At 38.9% G+C, this 14,333-nt stretch overlaps 1 protein-coding gene across 1 annotated transcript; it reads left to right on the top strand.

The window, feature by feature from the left end:
- The first annotated feature begins 1,953 nt into the window (after positions 1-1,953).
- LOC146633070 (homeobox protein Dlx4a-like) lies at positions 1,954-14,082 on the top strand. The gene is made up of 3 exons (XM_085351981.1): positions 1,954-2,281; positions 5,488-5,684; positions 13,840-14,082. The coding sequence occupies exons 1-3, from the start codon at positions 1,954-1,956 to the stop codon at positions 14,080-14,082; spliced, it is 768 nt and encodes a 255-aa protein (XP_085208107.1).
- The last annotated feature ends 251 nt before the right edge of the window (positions 14,083-14,333 follow it).

Raw genomic sequence — 14,333 nt, 5'->3', positions numbered from 1 at the left:
GTTTAGAACCCCAATAAAGACCATTGTTCTCCTGTAATGTCCCTGCCCTATAAACCTGCCTTTACAAATAAGAAGCGCTCCAAATGACCTGAGTAATCAGCTACTTAAAATACCTTAGCTGACACATCACTGTTATTACCAGTACTGTCATCACTGACACTTCGTGGGCTTCCTTTCATTTCTGCATCATAAGAGAATGTAATCAATACAGTGATGATTCTCAATATATCAGTAAATTTCATTCAAACCTAAAAGCATGTTGTATCAGAGCTTGCAAACAGCTGGAATTTGTGATTATACGTCATGATACAGTAGTAGGTCTTAATTTCCATTATTACGCTTAATTCCCCCTTTTTTAAAATTTGATCACAATCGAACGATCCTGCTGACTTTATCTCACGTCATTCTACTTTTTTCTTTTCGTTTAATTAGCAGCATGCCCACAGTCCGGGATTTCCACCGCAGATGAGCATAATGACCATGACTTCAGCGAAATTACAGTGTCCGAGCTTCTGCTCTGCCAAAATCACAAGTTTTGAGTTTCTCTGGAAGGGCAGTGTTTGTTATGATTGTCCTCCAGGTGTGGGGCCGCAGTCAGTGTGTGTGTGTGTGTGTGTGTGTGTGTGTGTGTGTGTGTGTGTGTGTGTGTGTGTGTGTGTGTGTGTGTGTCGTTTCTACATTAACGTTTTGCTTAAATGAAAAAAATAGAGCAATAGCTTGAGAACTTTTTTTTGCTCTGACAGTGTGTTTAATAAAAAATATTATAAAATAAAAACATTTAAAAACACCAACTTTTCGCCAGCATCTTATAAATATCAATCATCCTCATCCGCCTTATTTGGCTTTCTGGCAAACAGGAAGAATTTTATTTTGGGAAGGAGTTTAATGAGGCGATCTGTCTGCTGCTCTCAGAATTACTAATGACTTTAAAATAGGTTATGTATACATTTTATTGTTATTTCTGCCAGAGGGTTCGAACATCCTGTACAATAAATTCCTGTTAATACAATGTACTTTAAAAAGTTTAGCACCAATTCCGTTAAACACCAGAGGACATTTACGTCCTCGCAGATTAAAGAAGCGAATCGTTTTCACAGTAATAAATACACATCAACCCAAAAATAAGCTCGTCAGTCAGTATTAATAAAATGCCTTCGTTAAACTGTTGTGATCCAAGCAGTTGTTGACCTCATGAAAGGAAAATATGTCTGCAGTTTTTTATTTATTTATTTTTGTACATGTTGTCACACTTGCGGAAAAATGTTTTAATGGCCGTTCTTAACTTGAAGGCTTCTTTCGGCATTCTTAAGGCCCTCTCTCCGCCACAAGCTCCGGGAAGAGCCGGCTGCCCCGCCGCTGCCGGTTGTGATTTGTGTGACACGGTTAAGCCCTGCAGCCAATGAGCGCGCTGCTTGTGCCAAATGGAGGCAGAGAGGGGGTCAGAGCAGACGCGCAGTGCGCTCTCAGGTTCGGAACACTCTCCAGTTCTCTCCGCTGCCAGGAGTCTCTTTACAGCAAACGGGGAATCGAGCGGGAACCTGGTTGTTTTGGCCCGAGAGTAGGAGGACGTCGAAGGATATTCGTAATTAAACCTGCTGCTTCGTTAAGAGTTCCTGTTTTGTTTTCTCTGTTCGCTGACTTCCCCTGTTGGTCTGCGTGTTTCCCTGCCATTCGTCCAGTCTTCTACTGTTGGACTTAATGCTTTTAAACACTGAGCGTGATGTTTGTGGCGCTTTCAGCTGGGATGTAGCGGAGGGCAGACCCACCTAAAGTCACTCCACGGGAATACAGAGACGCTTTGTTTTTAAAGAGCTGCTTCTTAAAGTCTTCTGTTTTCTTGTGGGGTGTTTTTCTTGTTTCTTTTTAAACCAGTTGCCTTATCATGACCCTCATCTGTAGGTCATAGCCGACCCGTCGTCCTCTCTCCCCTGCACATCGCTGCCCCTCTCCCCAATGATGACTATGAGCTCCATATCAGACACTTTAGTAACGTCCGATCCGTCCAAATCCGCGTTTTTGGAGTTCGGTGGACACAGCTACCCTGGACATCAACAACCTTCGCCAGGCTTATCCCACAACCATTATCCGGTCCACGGACTGCACGCTGTCGGACCCTCGCAGCACGATGGGCCCTTCTCCTCCGGGGCTTCCTCTTACGGTCGCCCGCTGGGATACCCACCCTACCACAGTCCAGTGAGCGCGCATCACCCCGGTGCCTACCTGCCTTATCAGCACGGTGGTCACAGCGGCGCGCTCGGACACACCAGACTGGACGATGCGGGTAGGTTTACGCACAGAAATGAATAAATGTTTGCTCATTTCCTTGTTTCTACACTTTGGTCTTTAAATATGTTCGTGGGATTTTAGTTTAATTTATTTGTCAGTTTAAATGTGCTGAAAGATGCCATAAATAAATAAATCCGACAACAAGCTAAAATACATTATTAATAGTTCGATGTGTCATTTTTAATAGTAATTCAGTCTGAAATTAATCACAGAGGACATTAAAAGAATAAAACATGCAAAACTAATAAGGATAATCACAGCGGATGAACTCGGACCATTAAAATTCTTGAAGTGGGTCTACAGAAACATGAAAATAAGCCGCAGCGGAACGCAATAATTGGATCCACACACAGGTCGGCCACAGCGTTGTGTTTAGCGTATTTTGGGGTTGGCCGGGAGATGTGTTTAAGGCCTGCGCAGACTGTGTGACTCTCCGGCACAGGCACTGTGGTGTCCCGCGCTCCCCACCAAAACCCAAAGCCTCATCCTCATGCTCCAAATATTAGCCGTCACGTTTCCCTCTGAGCAGACACCAAAGCCTGTGATCTGACTTATCACACTACCACAATAAACAGAATTAACTAAATACGAAATGGACGAAATTAAACGAAAATGTCATTTTAAACGAAAAAAAAGTGTTTTATAGATTTGAGCTTTTTTTTTTCCAAAGTGTAACAAAACTAAAATCCAACCCAAAGGGAAAAACCTGATACATTTACTTCATATTCTTATTTATGTCTTTGCTTCATTGACAAAGACGTGCAGTTATTTTGTGTAATATGACAGATTAAAGCTACGAAAAAAACAATAAACGCCAATAAAAATAAAACTCCACGTAAGATGAAAACGTCTCGTCAGAATTTGGCAGCAGGAGCAGTTAACAGATACCGGGACGATTACGACTGTTTCTTTTGTTTTAAATAATATCCCAGTGCAGATCACTTTTCTTTCACATTTTCACTTTTTAAAAAAAAAATTTGCTCTTAATTTTATATTTTTATTTTCATCATTATTATTTAAAGAATTTACTATTACATAAAAAACACGTTCATTTAAACTAAATCTTTACATAGGATTATTTTTTTTGTCTATACTGAAAATGTCCTTGCCTCACATGCAGTATTTACGGTCATTTCAGCATATATTCAGCTTAAAATCTGGTGACTTATTTCACCAGTTTACAAAATATTGAGATGACAGGAACGCTGACAGAGACTCTCAGAGAGACAGAAAACAGCCGTCTTGTATTAGATACACATAAAAAAGGGCAGAAAAGCTTAAAAATGAAAATAAAATTCTGAAAAAGTACACAATGTTTTTATGTTTTCTCAAAGAGAAAAAAAAGTTATCCATAAACATGACGCAGGTGAACATGACGCAGTACTTTCATCAGATTTACTCGACTGGTTTTATAAATAAATTCTGCTTCTGTAAATGCGCATCGACAGACGAACAGATGGATCAGCTCAAGGCCCATTTCACAATCCTTCACAGCAACTGCAGTTTATACATTTTTAAAGCAGATTTGGAATCAGTGGCAGGGAAAATGATCAGTTACAAAAACACAAATAAATACGACAGATTTTCATTGGTGCTCACCCAAAATCTGTCTTCTTGGACTTTTGCTGTTGGAGTTTTACACCACGCTCTAACTCACCCAATACATACAAGTTAAACATCACTTTACACGTTAACTGTGTTGTACAAATCTTGGTCTGTGAGGGACTCTGCAGGGCTTGTTGACATGGAGTTCTTTTTGGACACTTTGGTCACCTTTATGAAATGTCCAGTTTCTTGGAACAAGGGTCACACCTTAAAAACATACATATACGTTTTATTATATATGGATATGTGAGCCAGATTGAGCTAATAAGTGTTTTACACACTAGCGCGTTTTCTTTCTAAAAGAAACCTTCCCCTGTCAGGTCGTTTCTAAGCACCCACTGTGCTTCTGTCCCCCGGTGTTGCTGCGCGTCAGCTCAGAGCGTAGCTCAGATACAGAATGCAAGCATCTTGTGGGGCCTTGGCTTTTCTACAACTGTTCTTTCCTGCCACTGCAAGCTGTGAGCTCATGTCATAACAAAGATCAGAGGGGGTGTACGTACGCACAATATAGCTTTCCTGAAAAAAATACACAAATACAAAAAACACAAAGAAAAGCTGAGCTGCTTTGATGTCTGGATAACTGTAAGTCAACATGGTTTGAAAAGGACCACCACTCACTATCATTGCACATGTCATAGTTGTGACGCTACCTGATCTTTAATCATTACATAATATCACTGGGTAAAAATGAGCTGCTGTGGGTTGATTTACTGTAGCTGTAGTAGTTTTAGCCAGTATCAGCGGGTTATTTTCCTCCAGTGTTACTTCAGGTTCCTGGATTTTTCTAGCCTTGAGTACTGGGTGAAGTTAACTACTGCTTCTGCGCTATATCCATTTTTAACAGCACCATCCAATTTTAGAGGGGAGCTTATTATTAATTGTTGTTAGTATTTTGAATCCAAAATCTTTGAATGCCAATTTTTTAATCAACACATGTAGAGATTTCTTTTTTTATCTTTGAATTGTAGATGTTGGGACAGTTTTCACAAAATACTTTTCAGTGTTATTTATACTTTTTGTACAATTTCTAATATAATAAATGGTTAAAAAAGAATTTATGGTAAATGGCCTGTATTTATATAGCGCTTTACTAGTCCCTAAGGACCCCAAAGCGCTTTACATATCCAGTCATCCACCCATTCACGCACACATTCACACACTGGTGATGGCAAGCTACATTGTAGCCACAGCCACCCTGGGGCGCACTGACAGAGGCGAGGCTGCCGGACACTGGCGCCACCGGGCCCTCTGACCACCACCAGTAGGCAACGGGTGAAGTGTCTTGCCCAAGGACACAACGACCGAGACTGTCCGAGCCGGGGCTCGAACCGGCAACCTTCCGATTACAAGGCGAACTCCCAACTCTTGAGCCACGATCGCCCCGATCTAATTTATGTCAAAAACATTATAGTATAAACCACTTTTTTTGTCCAACATCAATTTTCAGTGTTCACACATGAATATTTTATATCTCGTAATCATTTAAATGTTAAAATGATTTTCTACAGTCTTTTTGTGACATAGAAGAGCCCAGCTTGAAATCCCACTGTTAACATTTTTCTGAACACCGTCCTTCTGTCCTCCCTTCTAACGCAGAGCATGAGAAGCCCACAGCGGTGATAGAAAATGGAGAAGTGAGGCTCAATGGAAAAGGGAAAAAGATCAGGAAGCCTCGGACCATCTACTCCAGCCTGCAGCTACAGGCTCTCAACCAGCGCTTCCAGCAAACCCAGTACCTCGCCTTGCCCGAGAGGGCCGACCTGGCCGCCAAACTGGGCCTCACGCAGACACAGGTTGGTATGAGCTATTCACACATGGACAAAGCATGCACAATAAAGCAGTGTAGACGGTCCCTAAATTTGAACATTCGTAATATGTTAGGCATTAAAATGTGAGCAGGATGGAATGACACTTTTAGGAATATAATTAACCTGTCTAAGGTAAAAACATTATTGCCTATGATGTGAAGATTTGAAAACATTTCCAGTGTGAAGTGACTCTAATAGAGGGTGTGAGTTGCAATTTCACCCTATTTTCCAAAGTATGCATGACACAAAATTAGAGCTACTTCTTAACCGAGCTCAATCACACCTTGGATTGTTTTCTTTGTTCTCTGCTAAGCCCAAACAAGACGAGCGCTGGTACATTCATGCCGACTGATGCCAACATTCCTTCATCTGTAAATTAGACATTGATGTAGCCAAACATAAGTGCAATATGGCATAAACTCTGTCATGAAATCTTCAAATGCATGAGATGGGAGAAAACATTTGAAAATGCAGAGCAGTGTGCTGGAAACCGTTTGCGCAGATTTGTCTCCACGTGTCACCAGAACAGGTTCAAAATTGGTTCACTGGGACTTTCTGCCTGTTTTGCATCTCTTTGAAATGTGTGTGCGCACTCATACACATGTGGAGACACCAGCAAACGAATCCCAACAGCTGCTGTTTTGTCTGTGAAGCTGCATCGTGTTGTTGTGGCGTCTAGGTAAAAATGATTTAATTGGATATTTTAACATTTATTTATAATTCACATTTTTTATAAATGTCCATAAAGGCTGAACCACGTTAGCCAGCAGCAATCCAGCTTTTATCCAGTCAACAACACTTCGATATTTGCTGTTCTGAATCTTTACGTTACAGATCAAATCCCCCAATCCTCAGTTTTATCATAGCGTTAGAAAAACAGGCAAATGTGTGAATGAAGGTGCATTTTCTTCAAAATACGAAATGTAGTAACTTACACATTTTGCAAAATACATGGACTGCTTTAGAAATAGGAGCCCTAATTATATATTCAATACAAAAATATTTTATGTACAGTTGGAATCCACAAAGAAACGTGTAGTTGGTTGTAATGATTCGTGTATAGGCTGATTATTTCACCTAACATCATGCACTGCTTTGAGTATTATGACTGGACCCCATGAAACTAATTGTGGGGAATGGAGCATGCTTGTGTAGTACAATGTGGAACACATTGCTAATGATTAAAGGTAGATTTTGTAGTATTTATTTAACAAATACAAAAAATGTAGCACTATATACATTTGGCACTGACCATTTTAGGATCAAATATATCTTATTTTATTTATTTACTTTTTTGGGGGGGAGGGTAGATTCACATTTCTTTATAAGGCACGTGTTTTTTGTGAGACTCAACTTTATGGGACAAGTGATAAAAAACAAAGTGTGACACCTGGTTGGTCTCGTTATGAGACATAATGAACATTTTTAAAACTTACCAATGCAAATGACATAATCGTAACAGAACTAATGAAGAAAACACACTCATAGACCAGAGAGATGCTTTCCATTCCAGCGTGTTTTCTTTGAATAAATCCTTTTTAATGATACTGAAAAACTGTTGTGTTTTTCATTGGGGCTCATCAGCCATAAATCTCTATATCTGTGTAACTGACAAAGAAAAACAGTGGAACGTGTTTTACTAACTGCTTTATTTTGTCAGTGTCTGTGTTTACTACTGGGCCTGCTTAAATTAGCAATGTGCTCATTTAAGCTGATTGCTGATTCTGATTTGCTTTGTCGGGCAGTTTTCCTGATATTGTTCAACACAAAACTTCATTTGAGAGCTGCCAAGAAGTCACGAGGTAGTGACGCTGGAAAATCCAGATTACTGACAAATTTTATGGTGATATTTAGCTCCAGTGATCCACTGCTGTCAGCTAGTGTAATACTGACTCAGTGCAAGAGAAGGCTGTAAGAGGCATGGCTGTGTCGTCTCTTTTGTTGCACCTCTATTGCCAACTTAATGTAATTCATTCATCAATTCAAAATAAAGTAATAATAACTTTGTTTATAATTTCATATAATTGATACAATTAAAACTTAGTTTAACACTGTGATGTCCAAACGCTTGTTAAAGTGCTTGAACTAGTGATGTATTATTTGAGTTGAGCTAGTGTTTTTGCCATCATGGTAGCTCATGGTAGGATGTATTTACTACCAAATTCATCTGCACTAAGCAAACTGACTTACCAAGAGGAGAGTCAGTCATTGTCTGTAGTTTCTTAAATATGATAAATAAGTTGGTTTCAGCTATTTTCTAGTTAATGAAAACTGAAAAAGTGGAAGTTTCACATAAGCACAGCCAACAACGACAGAGTCTGACAGTGATATTATTAAACATTTTGTTTCTCTTGGGAAAACCAGTGCAGAGCTGGAAAACAGGAAGTATTGTCCCTGTGAGTAACTGGTACATGTAGACTGTAGACAAAGTGGCCAACTCTGTCAGTCAGCAGAGTCGTTGTTATTTATGGATAACAGGAATCTATAACAACAAATTATAGCAGTGCCTTACTTCCATGGGCTTATGACACTGTAGGCTCTGTGTAGAATAATCACAGATACATTGCGCCTGTCCAAAAGGTGAAGAATAAAGGTTTGAATAGACAGCAGGTGTCCAACTGGGGAAACATTAGATGACACTGTTTTGGAATATTTGAAATACGATCCATGCTCGCCTGCATGTGTGTGCACACTCAGCAACCATCAGCATTTGATCATCAGCTGAATTGTCCTAATCCCATATGAATTAACTGCAGCAGCTATGTTTACACTAGAAGTAAGAGATGATCCATTCATTTGTCTTCATCTTTTGTAGTGGTATAGTGGTTTGCTTTTTTATTGTGGTCTGCTACAAGTCATACTCACATGTATGCTCATTGAGAAGCACCATTTTTGAACTCGCTCCTTGTTCTTCAAGGTGTTTTGGATCAAAGGCAGTCAGTTTGTACGGATCAACACAGTATGATTCAGCTGATTGTGGAGTACAATGAGAGCACATGTGATGGTAGTTTGAGGAATGGCAGCACATTTGTATGTTGGATTGTGATGTTTAGCGTGTGGGAGTCTTCTTTCTTTGAGTTCCCATTTCAGAAACACGGCACAAAGTTACTGAAGTTACTTTTATTAGTATCACATACCATTTGTTACATTTGTTGCATTTCTGTAGGCTAGGTACAAAATAACTCACTACTTTTTGTCCTTTTATCTGGATTTTTTAAATGTCCAGTTCCTGATGTGTAAATTTTTCCATTATAACACACTCAGAAATTCCACAATAGAACGAAAAAAGCAGCATTCGTTAAATACACCCTATGCACAACGCCACATGTTGAAGATGATGGTGCCTTTTGTGAAATGTTCATATCCAGCTTACAGTTGATAGTACAGTTGGTGTACACAGTACAGTTGATGTGGTGATGTGGTTGGGGAAAAATGTTGCACTTAAGCGTTGTTGAACTTCAGCATCTTGTATACACAGCCCACTATTTTCAGGGGATCAAAAGTATTTGGGCAAGACACTCATAAATAAAAAGGTTTACTGCCTTCAGCTTTGACACAGTCTTCCGCTTCTTTAATCAAGAGTTGCCTTGCCTGTACGTTTCAACCTTGATTTTTATTTTTCATCCAATTCTTGGTTCTATTAGCAAATTTAACTTTAATTTTTCGGAATGTGGCAACAGTAATGGAAACGGGTCCAACTAGCCAGTAAATAGACAGATGGGAACAAATATATTAAACAAACCAAGAGATTAACTAGATTAGGTACAATGTTTTAACACTCTGAGGTCAAAGTCATCCTCAGTGTTAACCCAAACCCAAGCCCTATATTTTTAGGGAGGAAAAAAATGACTTTTCTGGAAAAGAGTGAAGAGCTTTTGCTGTGTCAGTTAGAATAATTGTCTTTGTTTCCCCTTGTACTTATATGTCAGATCATGTCATGCACGAACTACGATACACTGAAAAATTTTCTGAATCAGGAACTGAGGATGAATATTGGCTTATATTAATAATGTATATTATTAATGTACTGGTCATGTAGAACTAAAACCCTGCGATCCTTGAAATTTTATTATTTTCTTTCATTTTCTCTAATAAATACTTTCTATTTTGTTTACTTTCCACTCCTTTTTCTTGGTCAAATGATTTTGAAACATAAAAACCTCTGATGTTTTAGGCTAGGCTAACCAGTATTGCTGTAAATATAGAGAATTGCAGGTAAAATATGTGCAGTAATTTTAAACAAAAAGCAACTTTTTATATTTTTAGGCTTCTTTACGACATAATTAATAGAAGACACAGAACAAGTCCTACTGAAACCCACAGTCAGCTGCATCTAGCCTGTGTGCTTATATGTGTTGGCCCGCTGCGTCTGCTGTGCATTCCTCACGTACACGGGTGCGCTTTTCTGATCACGGGCACACTCATGGAAAACATACGTAGTTTATGTGCACGCATTCACCCACGGCCACGTAAATGCACGCGCACACACACACTCGCACACACTTGAAGATAGCGATCATGCCATTAGGCTGCCAGCCAGCGACTGACCACTTTCCATCGAAAAATAATGTTCCCAACGCAGCTGAGAAATGGCACGTAGCACTGTTCTAATGTTTTTCCTCGAAACGTTCCCTATCTCTGTCCATCTCTCTCACACACACATACACCCCATCTATACAACTTCCAAATGGAAGACATCTGGACAAAAAAAACTTTTTTGACAAGGACTTTAGTATATGCAGACATTTAAGTTTGTTAATTTTCACACACACTCTGTGTCCCTCAGTGGTCTTTTGCCTGCCTTTCAGCCACCGTCTTCCCTTAAAGTCAGAGTCATTAGCCACACACTCAGAAAACTGTCAGCTCCGTGTTGCTGCTGGAATATGAAACCAATAATTACAGATGACATGCTCTCACTGAGGATGCTGTTGATTGACTCCTGGCCTCTTAAGCTACACTCCAATCCTTCAGGTTTTCATCCACAGTGTAATACTGCAGGGGATTATTATATAGTATTCAATGCAGTGTGTGACTATCACTTTTTATATTAAGATTAATATTATATTAATTTAATAATTGAACTTTAATATGATTTAAAACCTTCCTAAATGTTGCAGCTTGAAGAATTCAAAGTGGATAATTTACAATTTAATTAGTTTTAATTTCTGAAAAGCAGCATTATCGCCTTTAATTTTCATATATTATATCGTATATTTATGGAGTCTATGCTTTTCACAGCTGGTGACTGGCGTCAGTGGATATATTGGAACAATAGAGTTTAAATTAAATGTCAAATTTCACTCGGCATGATTTCTGGCTGTTTCAGTTCAAAAGCTGGGTGTGAAAGCTGGACATTTTGGGATTACTGGGAAAGGGATAATTTTTTCCACATATTCCAAATCAATTACAGCACTCTGAAATTAGAATTTTTATAGATTAAAATATCTTGCATAAAACCACTTCACAACAGTCTTCATAAATACCCATAAACTCCCCGGGTAATAATTCCTAGGACTGGAGAAGAAAACACTTTCAGGGCCAAGAGTGTTTTCTTTTCTTTTGCTCACTCTTTTATATTTCTTCTCCTTTGTTGCTAGCCAGAACTGTGCTATGGGCGCAGGTTTTTTCCCCTTTACAGCACAGTTAAAACCCATTTCAGACAAAAGTATCATTCACTGCCTCTGTACAATTATACATGATTCACTCGTTCCCGCTAAGCTGACAGGTTGGCCGACAGGCATATTTGCGTAATTTGATGCTCAATTTGCAAGCATGCTGGAAACAAAGAAATGCCAATTATATTAACCCTTTACAGCCGATCGGAGCGGGCACGCTCTGTTTTGCGTAACTATTTTTAAATCCCGGTAGCTCTGCAACCACGTAAGCTAGCGCAATAATTTTTTTTGCATATGAAACCAGAGGAGTTGTACTTACATCTTATGCCACCAGCTTGTCCTAGGTCACAGTTTCCTTCCACATAAAGCTTTGCAAAAACTGCATAAAAATCACTTGCAGCAACAAAAACATGATATTCCAGAAACACTCTTCGCCGATCCGATCAGCTGTTTGTAACACTTCCTACGTCCATCAGCGCGAACTATCACATGACCGCATGACCTGCCCGAAACCGGAAGTGACGTCATTTTGCGGAAATGTAGTTTTTTACTATCGGGCCCTTATGAGCTTGTGTTTTACTTGTTATGTGTTTTAAAAAGTTATGTTTGAGTTTATGACTTTCTGTGTCGTTTCTGGGATGCTGAGGACTCATATTGCACTGCTGGAAATAGTTTATTTTGATGCATATGCTGTTATTTTGCAAATTTGCACTATAATATTTATTTTCGTTTTTCCTGCAGTATATAAAAATTGGTGTATTTCAAAAATAAAACTATGAAGACACTCAAAATAAATTTCCTGTGGTGGGAAACTAGTTTGTGTAACTTTTTTGTATTTACAGTTTTGACGGATAAGCCTCTTAAATTTCTCTAACTAGAAATATATGTTAAAAAAACAAAAACGATTTTCAATTTTTTTGTAGTTTATTGCACTTTTTTGCAATTTATGTAATTACTATGCACCTAATGCAGACATATTATTAAAGTTTGGGCTATAATGGTTGTATTGATGTATAGCAACTTGAAATGCTCCCAAAAATGGCTCCACAGCATGTAAACATATAATATAAGCTCTGGCGAACTTGGTTCTATGGTAGGTCTTAAAGGGTTAACAACGTAACTAAATCATCTGTAACCACTGATAAATGATTGAAGTGATATTCATCTAAATACTTTGAGATATTTTAATTATATGATGCCTGTAGTCACATATTAATATTTTTGTATGAACCTGCTGGCTAATATACTCACAGGATTGGGTAATATGCTGACCATCAGTTTCCATTGAACCCGTCGTTCTATAAGATGCAGGCGTTCCAATAAACAGCTTTATGTGTCACACCAAGATAGTTTTTAAAACCCTAAAGGAGCTGTATGCTGTAGTGTGGGTGTGACAGTGTGATTCAAGTACCTTATCATGTGCTGGTGTTTTTAGCTGTAGGAGCTAACTATAGTTTCCCTGTAATATTACTCCAAGCTTACTCTCTGTTAGTACCGCATTGAAGTATAGGCACATCTTACGTGTGCTGCCTATTGTTGCCTGGTTTATGTAACCTTACACTGCCTTATTGTTTTGCTTTGTTTTTGCCTGCCGCAGGTATCACATTATCACCGCTACATCATTAGGTATCATTGTTAACATGTGCTAAACCTTTTAATGTTTCCAAAAACTAAAAACAGAAACAGTTGTGCAGAGAAAAACTGCTTCCTCGCTGAGTTCAACTTAAAGGAAGCACCTAAGCTAGCACCTAGATTTAAGGAGCCCAAAGCTAATGTTAATCTGCTCATGCACATCACTTACCTTTGGTCATCACAGCTGTTAGTGCTAGATAGCAATGACTTTATAATGATTCAGTTATCAGGTCATCTATATCGAAATCTTTTCTTCTTGTCAGTAACTGTGGTGAAGGAGGGTTCACTCAGGCTTAAGGATGATCGGATTAGATTTTACTGTGATCCACTGTTAGCAACACATTGAGGGAATTTCTTCAAATTTGGCAAAAAAAACCCTCCATTTGAACTCAAGGAAAAACTGATTAGTTTTGTGGTTAATGACAAAATTATAGGAGAGATTGTGACAACACCCACCTTGATTTTTAGGTGATTGTACAGTTCTTTTGGGCTGCTGGGTTGACGATGCTAATAAAGCATATATTATATGTGCCTTGGTAAAGACAGTTGTAAACTCCAACTTGACTTGTTGGTATTCGTATACAACCACAAGGGTGCAATGAGAGTTTAACCTGATTTGATTTTAGTTGTGAACAAAGTGTTTTTAGATGTATATTTATGGTTAAAGACTCACCCACTGTTGTGTTGGTTACTGATTTTTTAAAAACTCGAGGAAGAAAAAAAGAGGACAAAATAAGAACACGGTGCTGCATAATTCTTTTAAATAAAATTATTTACTGAGCCCATGACCTTAAAATAAAACAGTCACTTTATGATATCTTGTAATAAATCACTCAATCCAATCACAGCGTTTCCTGTATGACTCTTAACTCTTGTACTTTTTCTTTTTCTAGGTGAAAATATGGTTCCAAAATAAACGATCTAAATACAAGAAGATCATGAAGAATGGGCCCTGTGGACCTGAGGGAGAACACCTTGCCCCTCCACCACCAGCCTCCTCCTCGCCGTGTTCCTTGTGGGATATCAGCATGGCTGCCAAAGGTGCACCGGTGCACTCAGGAGGATATGTGAACAATTTTGGACACTGGTATCCCGGACACCAGCAGGAACCCATGCCAAGAACTCAGATGATGTGACAGACGGGGAGATGCGACGCTTCCGGGACAAATTGCGGAATTATTCCGGCAGGCTGAACTGAAGCTCTAAGAGACAAGGACATTTTTTAGAGTCTGAGCCACTCTGGAGGCAAAAATATAAGCAGCAGCTATGCAATAAAACTAAAGTGGACAGATATAGGGGAAACGGCTAAAATAGCTGTAAAATACACAATATTATAACAGAAAGAAATACTACAATCAGTACAATTTTCAGACGAGTTGAATTTACT

The sequence above is a fragment of the Diplotaxodon limnothrissa genome, linkage group LG4 (genome assembly GCF_057381915.1).
Source record: "Diplotaxodon limnothrissa isolate DT_005_m linkage group LG4, D_limnothrissa_male_GT1.1, whole genome shotgun sequence".
Classification (NCBI taxonomy): domain Eukaryota; kingdom Metazoa; phylum Chordata; class Actinopteri; order Cichliformes; family Cichlidae; genus Diplotaxodon; species Diplotaxodon limnothrissa.
This window is presented reverse-complemented; position numbering and strand designations above follow the sequence as displayed.

Bases quoted from the DNA above. Each gene is read 5' to 3' on its own strand.
- LOC146633070 (XM_085351981.1), top strand. From the start codon at position 1,954: ATGATGACTATGAGCTCCATATCAGACACTTTAGTAACGTCCGATCCG. The intron at 2,282-5,487 runs GTAGGTTTACGC...CTTCTAACGCAG, and splicing joins CACCAGACTGGACGATGCGG to AGCATGAGAAGCCCACAGCG. The intron at 5,685-13,839 runs GTTGGTATGAGC...TTCTTTTTCTAG, and splicing joins TGGGCCTCACGCAGACACAG to GTGAAAATATGGTTCCAAAA.